Source organism: Mercenaria mercenaria, chromosome 17 (assembly GCF_021730395.1).
Source record: "Mercenaria mercenaria strain notata chromosome 17, MADL_Memer_1, whole genome shotgun sequence".
Taxonomy (NCBI): domain Eukaryota; kingdom Metazoa; phylum Mollusca; class Bivalvia; order Venerida; family Veneridae; genus Mercenaria; species Mercenaria mercenaria.
In genome coordinates this window covers 15,954,218-15,971,657 of record NC_069377.1, presented here as the reverse complement: position 1 = coordinate 15,971,657, position 17,440 = coordinate 15,954,218, and the positions used below count along the sequence as shown (strand labels likewise).

At 34.6% G+C, this 17,440-nt stretch overlaps 2 protein-coding genes across 2 annotated transcripts in view; one reads left to right on the top strand and one right to left on the bottom strand.

Annotated features, from left to right (window-relative positions):
* Positions 1-302: 302 nt before the first annotated feature.
* On the bottom strand, positions 303-5,997 carry LOC128550326 (testis-expressed protein 52-like). The gene is made up of 3 exons (XM_053529167.1): positions 5,842-5,997; positions 3,298-3,846; positions 303-2,769 (listed from the first exon to the last, which is right to left on the bottom strand). Exons 2-3 carry the CDS (start codon positions 3,842-3,844, stop codon positions 2,456-2,458), a joined length of 861 nt encoding a protein of 286 aa, XP_053385142.1. The 5' UTR covers positions 3,845-3,846; positions 5,842-5,997; the 3' UTR covers positions 303-2,455.
* Positions 5,998-6,230: 233 nt separating this feature from the next.
* The window catches only part of LOC128550325 (trichohyalin-like), a 40,976-nt gene continuing 29,766 nt past the window's right edge, over positions 6,231-17,440 (top strand). The window contains exons 1-2 of the mRNA XM_053529166.1: positions 6,231-6,549; positions 14,430-15,776. Of these exons, the coding sequence (XP_053385141.1) occupies positions 14,453-15,776 (1,324 nt within the window). The 5' untranslated portion in view covers positions 6,231-6,549; positions 14,430-14,452. The remainder of the gene's footprint in view (positions 6,550-14,429; positions 15,777-17,440) is intronic.

Sequence of the window (17,440 nt, the reverse complement as noted above, 5' to 3'; positions counted from 1 at the left end):
TAGCTTACCTAAGCTGTTTGTTATTAGCAAAAAACCGACACAGGTTTTTGATAAAGTCAAATATCTCTACTTACTATCGAAGCTATTGATTTGAAACTTAAAATAGTTGTTTTCTATCAAAGTCTACAATGCCCATAACTCTGATTTGAATTTTGACAGAGTTATGCCCCTTTTTAACCTAGAATTTTTTGGTTAAAGTGTTTTATAAAGTTTTTACTGGGAAAGCTCTTATCCAGTCATCCACTGAGAAAAGTTGAGCGTACAGCTCTTGTTTTAAATGCAAGAAAATTATGGAACACATATTTCAGACAATGACACTTTATTGAAAACATACAATACAAATATGTACTATTAAAGTATAAATTATACAAAAAGTTAGCTTTTTATTTTAAGTAGATTTTTTTTCTGAAACAAAGAACACAACTGAATACAGCTTCACTACCATAACAATAAATATCACAGATAGAAAGGCACTAAACCCTCGATCACTTATAGTGAAATAGTTAACCCTCACTTACAGTGAAATAGTTAACCCTCACTTATAGTGGAAAACTTAACTGAACCAAACACTTCAATCTAACATCAAATCAGCAGAGCTGTTGGCATATAAGCCTAATGAAGTTTCTGTAGTCACCTTGAAAAGGACTTTTTAGAGATGTATTTTTTTATTGTTAAACAATTAATATGACTATATCATCTCAGTTTGGTTCTTTACACCAAACCCATACTATATATTTCTTAAAGCAGTAAATATTATATAAAGAGATGTGTAGGACAAATTTGAAAGGAAGTAGTAGACAGTCCTTTATGATGTGATGGCCACAGAAATACAGATATATAAATAATGATCACTGGGTAAATAACAAGTTACGAAATCAACACAAATATGACTGGAAATACTTCAACAAAATACTGTTATCGTTAACAGAACAAGACACAAATTGTTCCCACATTTCGAAAACATGGTTTACTGGTAGTAGATATATGGACACATACATTCCAAGTGTATGATAAATACATTTTCAAACATGATGAGCTGATCGATGGTCAGTACTGCAATCTCTCGATAAAGTATTTTCATTATTTTAACTGACCATGCACTCCTGGTTACTCATAAAATATCATTGCCATGTTGTATAAAGTTCACTGTTAAAAGCACCATAATTTACAATGCTTCTTAATACATGTAAACAGCCTATCTGAAAGCATAAACATGTTCGTGAAATACATATTTTTTTTTAAACATATTTCAAATAAAAATCTAAGCACCAGAATTGTATATAACAATGAGAAGTTGCTTGTTCCAAGTTTTTCACAGATGTAACATTTTCAGATTTAGGACGATCAATATAATAAAGGTTTAGTTGAAAACAATGTGAATGTAGGTGATACAAAAAATGTAACAAAACAATGAACACAGAAATATGCCTTAGAACTACAAGAAAATGCCTTTTCTGTATCTAATATGTAGGGATGTAATTGTTTATGGTGATACTGACAACATTGTCAAGTCAATGATACATTTATATAGAATTTTGAATATCTGTGAAATCAGAACAGAAGAAATGAAGAAAAACTAACACAGAAAAATGGAAATATTTCAAAGGAATATATGACGTTGTATTCAAAAAATGACTATAAAACTTGAGTTTTATTATTACTTATATTATTTTCTTTTGTATGGAATTCCCTTACATTTCAAGGGCAATATTGAAAGTGAAGTCTTAAGTCTGAATTGATATGGATGGATCTGTTTGAGAATTTCTTGCTATCACTACTTCCAAATAAAGAGTCCAATTTTCTGACAATATTCTTCAATACAAAATTATCAGTTAATGACAGTACTAATTTGATCACTGCCCAGTCTCTGCCTTGCAACATTTTAATCATGATCAAAATGAAATTACAATCATGATTTAGGACCTTGTAAAATATTCACAGCTAGCAATTTTAAGTAAAACCATTATGAATATTATCTGGTCAACAGTACCTTGTCATACAAATAAATATTATTAAGTTAATTAAACTTGATTTACTGGTACTTCATTTCTGTCATGTAAAATCCATTACTTTTAATAACTCATTAATTAGACTTGTTCCACTTTTAAAGTTTTGTTAGGATTTCTGTTACCACTTATAACTGTACAAAGACTTTATGACAAAATCAGTCTCAGTTTTGCATACCTGATCAAAACTCGTACCTTTTGAATAATCAACCATATTTCATCTCTAAAATATCTGTATATGAATTCCAAGTCAACTTTCAAAGAGATCAGTGGACTATAACTTACTGAATGCATCAATTCTAAGCTGAATATGGTAAATGAGAATTTTGACAAAAACATTGGAAGGATTTTGTCGCACTTGTTAGAATTTTTTTTTCAGTGTGCAAAAGTAAGCAGTTGTGGTTTTATCTCATAGGAGAGTTTGAGAACAGTGGAGTTAGCTAGGATCTTCATCTGTGTGAAGTAGGTGGGTTTATTGGAGAAGGCGTGACCATATGTATCTGGTGCCCGGGGCTGAGATGGTCTCTCTCTTCTTGTCGCTCTTTAATTTCTTTTCTCTTTCGGATTTCTTTTTTCACAGCATTATATTCAGGATTGTTAAGTTTGTAAGATAGCTTCCAAAGATGTGGTCTAGACTTTGGAACGTATCGCTGACCTAGAGAATCCGTCTTCTGATTTGGTGGGGGTGGGGTTGGCGGACGCTCGGGTGGTGGAATAAACCTGTGCTCGTATTTCTTGAAATTCTCTGGAGGCAATATCTTCCCTGAAGTAAAGAAAGTTATTACATGATATTGACGGATAAGTTCGTATATTTTTCAAAAGTATTGGAAATAGTTGCAACCATTTTGTTGGCCAATGTCTATATATAAAGTTGTCATGTCAGATGTTCTAAATCAGATGAGAATATTTTACTATGTGATATAAATTATGTTCATAAATACCTCTAAATAGAAAAAATATTGCTCTACAAAAAAGTTTCGGCTTCTCAGTGATTTAGATTGCACTGTATTGTTATTATTTATAATCAAAACTGATCAATAATGACCTACTGTATGAATAGTCCTATAAATAAGATGTGATATAACTTCTTATACATTTTTATGTCTTGCAGTTACAAATGAAAATTTTAAAACAAAATGATGAATGCTGAAAACAATGACATACTTGTCTCATATTTTGAACTGCTGTATAAACAGTCATTACAGAACTGATCATGCCAAAAAATTGTGAAGGCAGTGATTCAAAATGTTCAGATGTTTAAAGTTAATTCTAATGCAGATAAACATATTACCATCTTCATCTATTGGTGGATTTCTTCCTAGACTTTTTATTCTTAGTTTTCTGAACTCCTCAACATCAGATTTTGTCCTTGACATAGCCAGAGTCTTAAATTTATCACTTTGGAATAGTTTTGTCTCTCTTATATACTTCTCAAATGTTTGTTCCCCAACTTTAGAAGGAGCTGGAATATTTAATGGATACATAGCGGCTATAACATCAGACATTTTACTTCCTTCTGCATTTGTGTGAAATCCATACTGCCGTCTGAAATTTCTCCAAACGTTTGAATTGAAATTGTCATCAGGTCTTTGTGGAAAGGGAGCTCCATGTTTACCAGCCTCAAGCCAAAGTTTATACTCCATTGTTGGGTGTCCATGTGCAAATTCCTCTGTAGATGAACGTAAATAGTGATTACATTCTATGTTTAACATTGTTCTTGGAGGTTTCCGCACAGCAAGTCTCTGAATTGGTTTTGGATGGAATCCTGGATGCCGTACCTCTTTGGGTTTCATGAGGTTTTCCCGCTCCTCTAAAGTCGGCATGGCTGCAGCTAGCATACCTGAAAAAATTATGCTGAAAGTTAGTTTTAATTTTATACTTTTAAACAAAAATGTATTAGAGATATGCATGCTAATCAGCTCAACATAGCCAACTATTTATACTGTATATGATTTTGATCATCTGTGATGCATCAGTTTTGTTTAAGAGATGTGGTTATGCCTAAAAGCATATGTCTTGTTTTCAAATATTCTACCAATTGCAAAAGAACCTGAATAACAGAACATTTCTGTTGATAGCCAGTCCAGTAATTATTACTTTAGTCAAGCCTGACATCAGTTGAGCTGTGATGCCTTACTGTCTTAACTTAGCTAAACTAGATTTCTCCTACAGTATAAGCTGACTTTGCAGTTACTTAATTTATTATGGCAAGCCAACATGCTGACAAATGCTTAGCTTAATATTGTATTAGATACGAGTTAAGAGAGCACATGAATATAAGTTGCCTTGCTATAGAGGTAGCTTTTATAGTAACATGGTTGAACTTCCACCTTAGGTGTGAGAAGTCACTGGTTTGAGCCCTGGTCAAAGATGAAATATTTTCAGTCTGTTACACTTGGAATGTCCCAAAGTTAGTATAGTATAGTTTTATTTGGCAAACATGTCCATTTTATAGTAATATATACAATACAAACATTTTCAATAATTAAAAATTTAAATTACATTACATTAAAAGATAAATTTGTTAAATATGACTCACAGAATAAAATATCACAGGAAAATAAAATCCTTTCACTCATCTCTACTTAGAAACAACCAGCAGTGATATCAAATAACTGTATCAGTATAATTTGAGAAGAAATTCTAAAATAATCAAAACAGAGAAGATTTGACATGTAGTGCCAAGTTAGCCCATAACCTACAGGAGAGCAAATCTGTATTATTTTCTATTTTGTTAGAACTGATAAGACATTGATCAGGTAGGCAGACGAGGAATGTCCATGTTTTTTTTTTTTTTTGGTAAAAAGTGATGTTTTTCTAATGGCATAAACTTTCTTAAAACATATATAATGAATAATTTTTTGATCAATGGAAAGCTTATAAAACAAGCAATTTATTAATTAATTTTAAATATAATTTTGACATAAAATGGATTAGTTATGAATGCTAAACTTACAGTGTAAAAAGATAGTTAAAAGCAAGGAAAAATAGCTTGGTTAAAAGTAAAAGTTTAAAAGCAGCTATCAGGCAGTTTAAGTTGAGACATGATCAATACAGCAAATGGCTGCATTGAACTGCTCAGGGGTTGGGAGGTGGACAACAGCAGGAGGGAGGTAATTCCAGTGATACACTGTTCTGGGGAAGAGGGATTACTTTAAGTAATCTGTAGTTGCCGTAAATATCTTGTATCTGAGGGAATAGAAGTGATGTGTTGGGAGAGTGAAGGGAACTAAAAAAGGGATGGCAAATAATTCATGGAGGACTCTGTACATAAGGGAAAGTTTTGGGGCAGCGTGATAACTTTTGACTGTCGCTGTCCCGTCATTAGAGGGATGACAACTATAAAATAACTGATCATAAAATAATTCTTCCCGTAAGCCAAATAAGTAAGGCTATAATCATAGTCCAGTAGCTAGTCTAATTAAGTATATGAATATAATAAATATATTGTTATGGGTCTTCCTTGTCCAGTTAGTTGGTCATGTCAAAGAACAAAGAGATTTTTTATATGTTTTATTGGTGATGTATAGCGTAAATGCTTCACAATAAAAAATCTCAATCTATTAGATGGGTCAAATCGGAAAGCCAAGTGAATTAGGCTAGGACAACAGCCATTGCACAAGTGCCACCCAAGCACTTAATGGATGTGAACTTAAAAATCCTTTATCTACGAATACAATGATTAATACATTAGGTTTCCATTTTGGGTCTTTAAAAAATATGCCATAGACCCAAAGCTAATTAGCTCGAAAAGGGCACCTGTCATTGATAAAATCTGTAATTAGCACGTAGAAATAATGATTTTATGAATGAATAGTGAATAATATATCGTTACCAAAGCGTGTAATACACAATTAGTCAACTTTTCAAGTCTGTCTCTGTGTTTGTCCTTATTAAACAAACATTTTCTCAATTTTCATATATACTTCCGTGCAGTGTATGTGGTCGCCATTTTGAAACAATGTAAACGTCGCCATAACAGCGCGTGCTCTCGCGAAGTCCGGGAACTGAAATTGACAGCTGTTACAATCAATCGTTAAGTATATTTTTCAGATTAAGTTTTAATTATCTTCAACATGACAACATATAGTGTATGCAGTAGTAACAATATTTATATATTTGATCGCATTTAAGCTCCATTTTTAGGTTTCATTATGTTTATAAAGAGAGAAAAATAAAGACTTAAATTAATTATTGCGGGAGGGTGTTTAAAAGGAAGAACGGCAAAACCGGTGCGCTGCTGGGTGCTTGTAAACAACATAGGCTGTTTATTGTACAATTGGAGATTCATCTTCTGTATTGAGTAGACAGTAGTTTTTTTACATGTAATAAAGTGAAAACATTTGATTTTTTTTTAGTTCATCTGATACTTTTGGAATATTTATGTTATCTTGTCCAAGTAAAGAGTATTCTGGATTGGAATTTATTCTAAAACGTGCTAGTTCTAGTCTTGGCAATTGGAGATGCATTTGGGTAAACAGGTGTTTGGTCGATGAGAACATAACTATATAGGAGTAGAAGTCAAAGCGGAAAACAAATTATGGTAGGTTAAATAATAACTTGTCAAGCAGGGACATGTTTGAATAGTATTCTCCACAGGAGTTTGGGAATATGCACGCTTTACTCATTACTTTGACAGTCAAAAGACATCAGACTGACACTAAACTTTGTATTATTCAAACTAGGCAAAATGCATGTAAGTTCATTGTATGTAGATTCAGCCTTATCAGGCCTTAGTTTGAGTATCTTGGCATACTCAACTCCTCAAACAGTTTCCATCTAACTGAAATAAAACTTAGTATACGTCATCAGTATGAGTGAAGCTGATCAGATAATTACGGAATCCTGTTAGGACCAAGTCGTATGTCGTCCATCGCTTTTATAAGGTCAACAATGCGACATGACTCGCGACAATAATATTGTAGTGTCGTGGCACATTGTCCCCTTTTAAAAGCACGTTATTTCACATTATTATGTTGCTTTGTCGTGTGTCTTGTCGCAGTGTCGTGTTGCATTGTCTTGCATCGCGGTCTGCCTTTTTTGATACATGTGACGCGACGCTTGCCAATATGAAGGAATATTTCACATTGTCGTCTTGAAATGTCATGTGTCATGACTTTGCTGGAATTGCGACACTTGCAGGATCATTTGCAGACTTTCAGGAGGCAATGTCAAAAGAGTTCTTCCTCCTGTATCCATCACCAAAAGGTTAGAATCCATTGACACTGGTCTGCAACACTTGCGGGAACACTCGAAGACTTTCAGGAGGCGATGCCAAACAAATTCTTCCTCTCATAGATAACATTCATTTACACCAGTCTGCAACATTTTCAGGAACACTTGCAGACTTTAAGAAGGAGGTACCAATGAGTTCTTTCTCCTGTATCCATTACGAAAAGGTTCAAATCCATTTGCACTGGTCTGCGACGCTTGCAGAAACACTTGCAAACTTTCAGGAGGTGTTGTCTTGTACAAGTTTTTCCTCTTGTTGACATCACCAGCAGGCTCCAGTTTATTTGCACTGGTCTGTGATACATAAAGGAATACTGGCAGACCTTCAAGAGGTGGTGCCAAACTATTTCATCTTCCCATAGACAACATTAACAAGTTCATATTCATTTGCACTGGTCTGCAACATTTTCAGGAACATTTGCAGAATTCTAGGAGTCAATGCCAAACCAGATCATCCTCTCATAGACACCCCTTACAGGTTCATTTTCATTTGCAGTTGTCTGCAGCATTTTAGGAACACTTTCACTTTCAGTACCAAATGAGTTCAACCTCCTTTGAGGTCAACACACAACAATGCGACATGACATCGCAATGATGCAACACAACAACTCAACATAATATTATGTCACGATTCCGGCACAGTCACGACATGTGACATTTAAAGCTGACAATGTGAATTTTCGCTTTGCATTGTCGAGCGTCGCTTTGTGGCAATGTCATGTTGCACTCAAAGCGCGACAGACAACATACGACATGGTCCTAACAGGATTCCATTGATAACGGCCGAAAAGAATATGATCTAAATATTCAATAATATGGAATGTCTGATACACAATCTATTTGTTTAGAATTCAGTGCTCCCTCTTCCTTGTTTGTGAGTATATTCAGATATGGTAAATTTTGATTAGTATATCATTTTAATCTGTTAGCGCTGTCAAAACAGAACAGAAAATTAAAGATCCAAATCAATAGTTCCAGTGGATATTTTACATTAAAACCATCTCCAATTCATTCATTTCTATAAGGATGTAGGTCAAAAGACTCAAAATATACCCAAACAAAAAGTACCCATAGGGTAAAGTCAAAATTTACCGCAAAAGTCAGAATGTACTCACTTTCAGAATGTATATTACAATATGTCCATGTATCCTGTTTAGTCAAAAATTTTTAGCTCACCTGAGCAGGAAGTGCTCAAAGGTGAGCTTTTGTGATCGCCCTGTGTCCATCGTCGTCCATCCGTCGTCATCAACAATTAGACTGTTAACACTCTAGAGGTCACAGTCTTGGCCAAATCTTAATGAAACTTGGTCAGTTTGAATCTGGGTCATGTAGGATCAAAAACTGATCACCAGGTCAAATCAAAGGAAAAGCTATTTAAGACTGTAGAGGCCACATTTATGACCATATCTTACTGAAACTTGGTCAGAATGTTAATCTTGATGATTTATAGTCACATTCAAATCTTGGTTAGGTGGGATAAAAAATTGGGCACTAGGTCAAATCAAAGGAAAAGCTGTCTTCATAACTGATTGGTAGTTCTACACAAGTACGAAACTTGGTCAGAATGTTAATCTTGATGATCTTTAGGTCAAGTTTGAATCAGGGTCATGTGGGGTCAAAAACTAGGTCACTGGGTCAAATCAAAGGAAAAGCTTGTTAACACCCCAGAGGCCACATTTTTGACTGTATCTTTATGAAACTTAGTTAGGATGTTAATCTTGATGATCCTTAGGTCAAGTTCGAATCAGGGTCATGTGGGGTCAAAAACTAGGTCACCGGGTCAAATCAAAGAAAAAGCTATTTAACACTTTAGAGGCCACATTTACATGTATGACCATATCTTAATGAAACTTGGTCAGAATGTTAATCTTGATGATCTTTAGGTCAGATGGTCAGGTGAGCGATACAGGGCCTTCATGGCCCTCTTGTTTTCATCTTTTGTTTCCTTAATAACTGAATAGATCAAAATAGAATCCCACTACAAGCTAAAAGAATCACACAATTTAGGATTCTTTACAACTTAAAGAAAAAAACAACACTTATGTGAAATGCCATACTCGTATAGAAAAGAGCAAATTAATAGCTTATAATTATTTAATTTATTATTCTTATTCTGCAGAAAAAAGTACAAATTTTGACTCTTTTTTGGATACATAACATCTTGACTTTTTCATTTTTTGAGTACATCTTTGACTATTTGACTACTGTAAAACCTTTTGATGAAGGTCACTGTTTCCTCTTCCTGCTTGTATGTTATGTAAATTCACCTGTGTTTAGAGACCACCTGTCAACAAAGACCACAATTTCCATTTTCCAGAATGTAGAAGGATATGCCAGCCTTACTCATGTAACTACTGTAATTGCTTATTTAATGTTCAGATCATTGCAGCAGTTTTAAAAGTTATATCATGTCTAAATATTTGAACAGGATTATATACATATTGATTTGAACCAGAACATTTTGTCAAGAAGTGGACCATAGGATTAACCAGAATGAGTAACACCACTCCTTATTAACTCAGGCTTGTTTTTGAGTTTATCATTTAATGCCAGAGCTTTAACATTCTCTACCTGTATTTTGTATATGATATCTTTAAGGCTAAATTTGTGAATCAAAGTTTTATTTGTACTAGAAAAGTGAGGTTCTTGAGGAAGATCATCCGGGTAAGACAACACTGTTTACTGTGACAAGGGCATTGTATCAAAGAAGAGTAGTTGCCAGTATTCTTGCATAGACATATGGGTGTATGAACACTTAGAGCCATTTAATAGAGCTAATTTTCAAACAAAATTTTCAACATATTTTTAGACCTAGCATGACTATGAATAGATTTAAAGGAAGCATAGAATTATGGATACCAGTTCATTTTCTTTTTATATTTTTGATCAAAAATATTTCGAGGCCTTCAGGGGATACCATTTTCTCTATGACACAGCAACAGAGAAATTTACAAGACCGATATTACTGATGAGAAACGTTAAGATAATATTAGTAAAAATGCATGTACATGTACATAAACATACATGTATAAGGAGGGAATGAATAATAAAAATATAAAGACATATATTTAAATATAAATCATCAAAGTAAGAAATAAAAAAGTATGTTTATAGAAAGGAAAATAGTAGTGAAGAAAAAAAAAATATCTGAATGAATCTTCATGAGGGTCTAAACTCTACTTGTATCTGCATTTTCTTCAGTTCAGCTATTTTGCTGTAATATTGGACAGTGAAATGAAAAAAAACTAAAACTTGCTTGTCTAATGATGTAAAAGAAATATGATAGTTTTATTAGTTTTGTTCTTGCATTTTCTTAGGAATCATGTTATCATTTGGGATTTGTACATGAACTGGTTTATCCAGCATTGTGGGTTTAGATCATGTTGTTTGCTAGTTCCCATAATATTATATATTACACCCCTGTAGTTGTGACATTAAAGATGTCAGTATTCCTCAAAAATGGTCCTCTTTTATAATTTACATGTATTCACATGATAATATAAACAAATTTTTGGGGGTGCACTTAGAGTTGGCCTTCCCCATCCGTCATTTCGTTCGTCCGAATTTGTGTTGTGCATATCTAAAAAGTTTTTGACACAGTCATGAAACCTCACAGGATTGTTATTCAGCACATGCAGTTGTGCAACAGGGGTTTTAATTTGGATTTCACACAGCCAGACCAGAGTTATGGTCCTTGACATAATCAAATATATACATAAAAAGGGTCTAAGTTTGTGTCATATGTATCTCAAAAAGTATTTGACCCAGGATTATGGTATGAAACATTACAGGAATATTATTCAGTATGTGAAATTTTGTACCTGGGGTTTTATTAAAGATATTACTCAGTTTTGGCGCTTGACTTAGTCAAAAATATTCAAAACGGGCATAAAAGTTTGTGCTGCACGTATCTCAAAAAGTGTTTCACCTAGGGTGATGAAATATTATAGGAATATTTATATTCAGCATGTGAAGTTGTGCACCTGGGATTTCTTTCTGGATTTCTGTGGATCAGATCAGAGCTATGGCCCTTTTCCGAATTTGCTTATATAGGCCAGAGTTATGGTCCTTCACTTAGTGAAAAATACACAAAGTGTTTAAAAGTTTGTGTTGCATATCTTCAAAATATTTCACCTAGTCATGAACTCATGTAGTTACAGAAGTGGAGGGCACCCATGTCCTGTGGACACACATCTAATTGTTGGAATGCATCCAGAATCTCACATTGTTTATAATGCATAGCCATTCATGTTTAACTAAATTTTCATTTGGATAGAATTTGATTGTTTATCTGATAGAAAAACAAAGCTGGCATATGCATCCTTCTGTATGTTTATGTACATACAATCACTTGAAAGAGCCAGTTTTCTCCATAAGTATTCCAAAAGATTTATGTAGTCAAACCTGTCTTAAGCGGCCACCCAAGAGAGCACTATGCTTTTACTGCTTAAGATAAGTTAAAATTAGAACAAAGAGTATATTTTGAAAATGAACTTAACAGCTGCCTTAATACGGGTGACCTTTAGGCAAGTTCAGCTGCACTGTTAGTTCATATCATATTAATAAAATCAAAAATAAACATCTGGCATTGAAGTGTTGTAACTTGTAAGCTTATACTGCATCTGTTGACCGCCAGAAGGTGCTAACAGCATATATAAGAAGGCTGATGGCGCCTTCTGGCGGTCAGTAGACGAATTACTAGGCTGAAGTAAATTTTCCAGGTTATTACAAATTAGATTCCTTCAGGTTAACGTTTTGGAAAATTGGGAATGTGTTTATTCTTTTCATTTGGTAAAAAGAATGATACAACCAGGAAAAAATAGTTTAACCTGTCTAAGCAGCTACCTGCATTAAGCAGCTACTTATCTAAAAGCAGTCTGTCATTTAAGTTCCCAAAATGATTTTTTGTTCTACTTCAAAATTGTGCCATTTCTTTGGCTAATTACAGGTTTGACCGCTGTAGCTTTATAAATATTTGATGTTTATGAATGCTAGTGAAATATAATATTTCAGTCATGTTTACAACATTAATATAGAAATAAATATACATTTTTGTTTTAAGATTGTTTAAGGAACTTGAATTTGGCACTAGGTTCTAAATAGTTGTAAGATCAGTCACTATTGTGTTATTGATCTTTGATGGTAAAGGTTAATTGTAGTAGTATCAAATCTGATATGCTATAAATAAATTATTTGCTGATCTATTATTTATAAGGTTATCTTTGTTCTTATAGTCTGTTGTTCTTTATTCTTTTACAACCTTGAGAAATGCTGGACAGAAGATATAACATTTTGTTTTATTATTGATAAACTAGGAATGTTTAGTCTAGAGATGAATGATGATAGTAGTAAATCATAGAATGTTTTAATCCTTACCCTGCTTAATTTCTATAATGGTCTGGTCCATCATTCAATTTGGGCTATACCATTTATTATTCGAAGGGGTCTTCATTGAAAATTTACTGACTGAATAGCGAACTGTGCAGACCATGATCAGCCTGCACAGACGTGCAGGCTGATCTTGGTCTGCACTGGTCGCAAAGGCAGAATCAGTTGCTGCCAGTAGGCTAAAGGTTAAAATGTTATTGTCACTTTAAGTTTTAAGGCTTTAAGAAACCATAACTGAAATACGTGTAAGGCTACTATACTTCCCCAACAGAAACTTGCCAGTTTTAGCTTGATTATTCAAAGAATAGAGAGAGCTATTCTAATTGTACCCTGGCGTTAGCATCACACCTTGGTTGAAGTTTTGCGTGCAAGATCATATTTCAGTAACTATAGCATGTGTTGAACTAAAACTTCACACAAGGCTTCCTAGTCATCAGTCCTACGGATGTAACCAAGTTAGATAACTTTTGGTTGAAGTTAATACTAATTTTGGCCCTTTTTCAGATTAAAAAAATTGGTTAAAGTTTTGGCAGCAACTATCAAACTTACAATCCTTCCTACTCAACTATGTTACAATCCTTTCTACTCATCAAACCTAATAAGGGAGTTAGATAACTCTTTGTTGAATTTTATTCACATAATGGCCCTTTTTCAACTTAGAAAATTTTGTTAAAGTTTTGCTTGTAACTAACAGACAAGCTATATTTCAGTAGCAGCTAAATATATTGGATTGAAACGTCACACAAGCCATCTTTTCTCATCATTACATGATTACATAACCAAGTTAGAGAACCCTTGGTGGAATTTATTACAAATTTTGTCCCGTATTTGACTTGGGACATTTAGTTGAAATTTCTCATGCAAGTTATCATGATTGCCACAATAGAAGTTTAATTTGTAACAAATGGTAATTAAATAACTCAGTCACATTGTCTTACCAAGTATAACCGTTATTTGACTAGAAAAGCTGTCGAATAATCTAGCGTGCTGTTTTATGGACAGCTCTTGTTTCTCATATTGTGCTCAAGATTACCTAATGCTAATTGTTTATCAAACTTTACTCGGTTTCAGAATTTTACTTGTACTAACTTTAATACAAAATCAAACACAGTTTTTAACAGATACCGGTATTTACTTTTGAAAGTTTTAATTTAATTGATGTAAGTGAAGTACAATATGTATAAATTTGATTAAACTTTCTGCTAATACAAATAGACAGGTGCTTATTGAGAAGGCTTAAAGCTTATGGATGGCTTTAAGGAGAGAAACCCATACTTTTACATCACACTGACACAGTTATAAGTCATATGGCCACTTTCTAGCTTTTTTATGATGGAAGAAGACACCAGGTTTCCCTCCGTGCATTATTAATTTATTTCATCACAGCTGGGAACCTGGGTAGAACCAGCAACCTTCCATAAGCCAACAGGATGGCTTTCTCTCATGAAGAATTCAGTGCCTCAATCGAGGCTCAAACCCATATTGAAGTGGGGCAACTGAAGCAAAAGTCAACAACCTGTGATAACCCTTCGACCATAGAGGCCCCAAAAAAGCGCATAGAAACATATGGTTAGAATAGTTGTACAGTATATCCAGATGAATAACCTTAATGATATTGGAAAAAAAAGACTGGTCTAGTACTAAGTACAGATATCACATATGAAGAAGTAATAAATGGCAAGAATTCTGATTAGAACTACTGACTGTCCACACTTTCTCATGTACTGTTGAAAACTTACAAAACATGGATACTCAGGAAGTTCTAAGCATATATTTAAGCAAATGCCTTTTTTCTCCTTGCAGGTCTAAGTTTGATAACATGTGAGATGAATGACCCTGGTTTACCTCCTAGACCGCGAAGTTTAAATCTCCTTGAATCCCTCGTTAAAGAGGAAGAAGCAAAGGAACAAAGCAGAGGGTTTACAAATGTAGTAATCCCCACAGAAACCAGGGAAAGTGTTTCGCCAGAATTTTATGACGTAGATAAGCAACAGCTAACTAAAGAGACTAGCGCTAGTAAATCATTTACCGAATTCAAAATGAAAGATACGGACAGCACCTCCAAAGTGCCGAGAGGAGACCCACATGCTGGATTTAAGGGAAAGAAAATGAGAAAACAAAGAACAAGGTCAAATTCTGCTGACAAATTTAAATCGAAAAAATCTACAAGACCTTTTTCAGCTGATTACAATCAGAATAAAAGAAATAAACTGAGTGCTAATGATGTGAGAAAAGGACGCCCAAAGACAACCACAGGTCGAAGAATGAATAATCGAACATCTTCACCCAAAGGCCAAAGGCCAAGGTCACCACACAGTTACTCCTCTGATACATATTCCTCTGATGATGAATATATAAAGAAAGAGAGGTTTAGATCTGATTCCAGAAGTCCAGAAGGTAAGCAAGATAAATCAGACTTGGACAGCTTCTTCGATTCTGATAGAGACAGTAATAAAAAGAAAAAGTCTTATGATTCTGATAAAGACAGTGATAAAGGTATGAACAGAATGGGTAAAGACTCGAAACGCAGCAGTAGTAGTTCAAGCGATTCATCTTCATCTGATGAAGATTATAGGGAAGAAAATAAAAAAGTGAATGGACATTTTCCTCATAGAATAGAAAAGAAGGTAAAAAAAACTGTTTATGCTGATAACAATGGAAAACAAAGAACAAAATCTGATTCAGAGAGTTCAGATTATCAGCGTATGGTAGTCGTTGATGATTACTCTTCAACAGTGAGCTCATCAGAAGATGAAAGTAAAAAACATGAAAATGTTAAAAATGTTTCGAAACCACCGCACCCTGCAAAAAAGGCAAAACCTTTGTTATCGAGAAAGAAACGTCAAGGATATAAAATCTTTCAAGTTAACCCTGATCTATATATTGAAGGTAAACTTCATCAGAAATATACTGAACTAGAAGAACTGATGTCGTGCTCGTTTGTCGACCAGAAAAGTCATGTGACTCGTCATCATTTATATCAGATGGAGCTGTTACGTGACCAGTACCAGAATGCCAGTCATGGTCAACGTTCAGCTCATGCAATTATTCCACATAGTCTTCCAGAGGATATTAGAAATAGGTCATCAAGGCCTACATCAGCAAAACGACCACCCAGACGCATTGACAGCGATCAGGATTCAGTAAATTGTAAGTGGATTAGCAGTAGTGTTTCTAGTTTTTGTGTATTTACTGTCTTATTATTTTAATCGGGCTGCTACAGAAGCTGAAAGTTTAAATAGTTTATATTCTTCAATCGGCTTCCATGGAAAAAATTAGTTTCTGTTAAGATACAGCTGTCTTATGTGGAGGTTCATATAGTAACATCTGGTTTGAGGAGTCGTCATCTTATCCACTATGATATGGCACCATAAGCTGATGTCTAGTTGTTGTCAAGAGCCTTGGCAATAATGTCTTTCATATTTATATAATGCAGCTTTTTAGCTCAAATATTCAAAGAATAGTGAGAGGTATTCTACTTACCCTGGTGATTCTTGACTGAGGCCTACAACTCTGATATCCCGCCCGTTTAGCTCAGTAGGTAAGAGCGTTGGTGTACGGATCGCGGGGTCGCGACTTCGATCCTCGGGCGGGGTGTATGTTCTCCGTGACTATTTGATAAACGACATTGTGTCTGAAATCATTAGTCCTCCACCTCTGATTCATGTGGGGAAGTTGGCAGTTACTTGCGGAGAACAGGTTTGTACTGGTACAGAATCCAGGAACACTGGTTAGGTTAACTGCCCGCCGTTATATAACTGAAATACTGTTGAAAAACGGCGTTAAACCCAAAACAAACAAACAAACAACTCTGATATACCTGTAATTCTTTTGTCATGTTTTGCTATATATATCACTGGTTTCCCAAAAGATTATTATATTATTATCAAAGAACCATAACTCTACCTTACCTAGTTTTTGAATTATCTCCCTTTATTATACAAAATAAGGTTTGTCCAGAGCATTACTTGAGAAGTATTAATATCACAATTTGATAAGGCCATTGGTGGGAAGTGCAGTGTCAAAGAACCATAACTCTACCTTACCTAGTTTTTGAATTATCTCCCTTTATTATACAAAATAAGGCTTGTCCAGAGCATTACTTGAAAAGTATTAATGGCATTTCATTGAAACTTCACAAAATGATAAGGCCATTGGCGGGAAGTGCAGTGTCAAAGAACCATAACTCTACTTTACCTAGTTTTTGAATTATCTCCCTTTATTATACAAAATAAGGCATATCCGGAGCATTACTTGAGAAGTATTAATATCACAATTTGATAAGGCCATTGGCGGGAAGTGCAGTGTCAGAGAACCATAACTCTACCTTACCTAGTTTTTGAATTAACTCCCTTTATTATACAAAAGAAGGCTTGTCTGAAGCATTACTTGAGTAGGGATTTTTCTAGAGTGGAATAGCAGGGCGCAGCGCCCTGCCCTTTTTTAGCGCCACCCTTCTCCCCGAAATCGCCGCCCTTTTGCCTTTCTTCAGCTCCCCTTTGCCCTTTTAGCACCGCCCCTTTGACCATTAATGAAGTATTGCTAAACGAAATGCCAGTCAATCATCTGTCAAAATATCATCCCAAATAATTGTCAGTCGATACGCAGTTATGACACGCACCGACTATACACAGGTGCTGTGTATTTGCCCGAGGCATGTATGCAGTAACGGTATGCAGACGACGACTGACCGAATCGTAGCAAACAATAATTAGATAGGTCAGCAATTAAAGCAAATTGCAAAACAGAATAAAAAATGAGAAAAAAACATATCTTAAAACAAAGTCTGCTGCTTATTAAATGCCGATTAATGG

Excerpts from the sequence above, each read along its gene's own strand:
- LOC128550326 (XM_053529167.1), bottom strand. The coding sequence starts at position 3,844 with ATGCTAGCTGCAGCCATGCCGACTTTAGAGGAGCGGGAAAACCTCATG. Across the intron at positions 2,770-3,297 it reads TCCACCAATAGATGAAGATG|GGAAGATATTGCCTCCAGAG; the intron begins GTAATATGTTTA and ends TCTTTACTTCAG.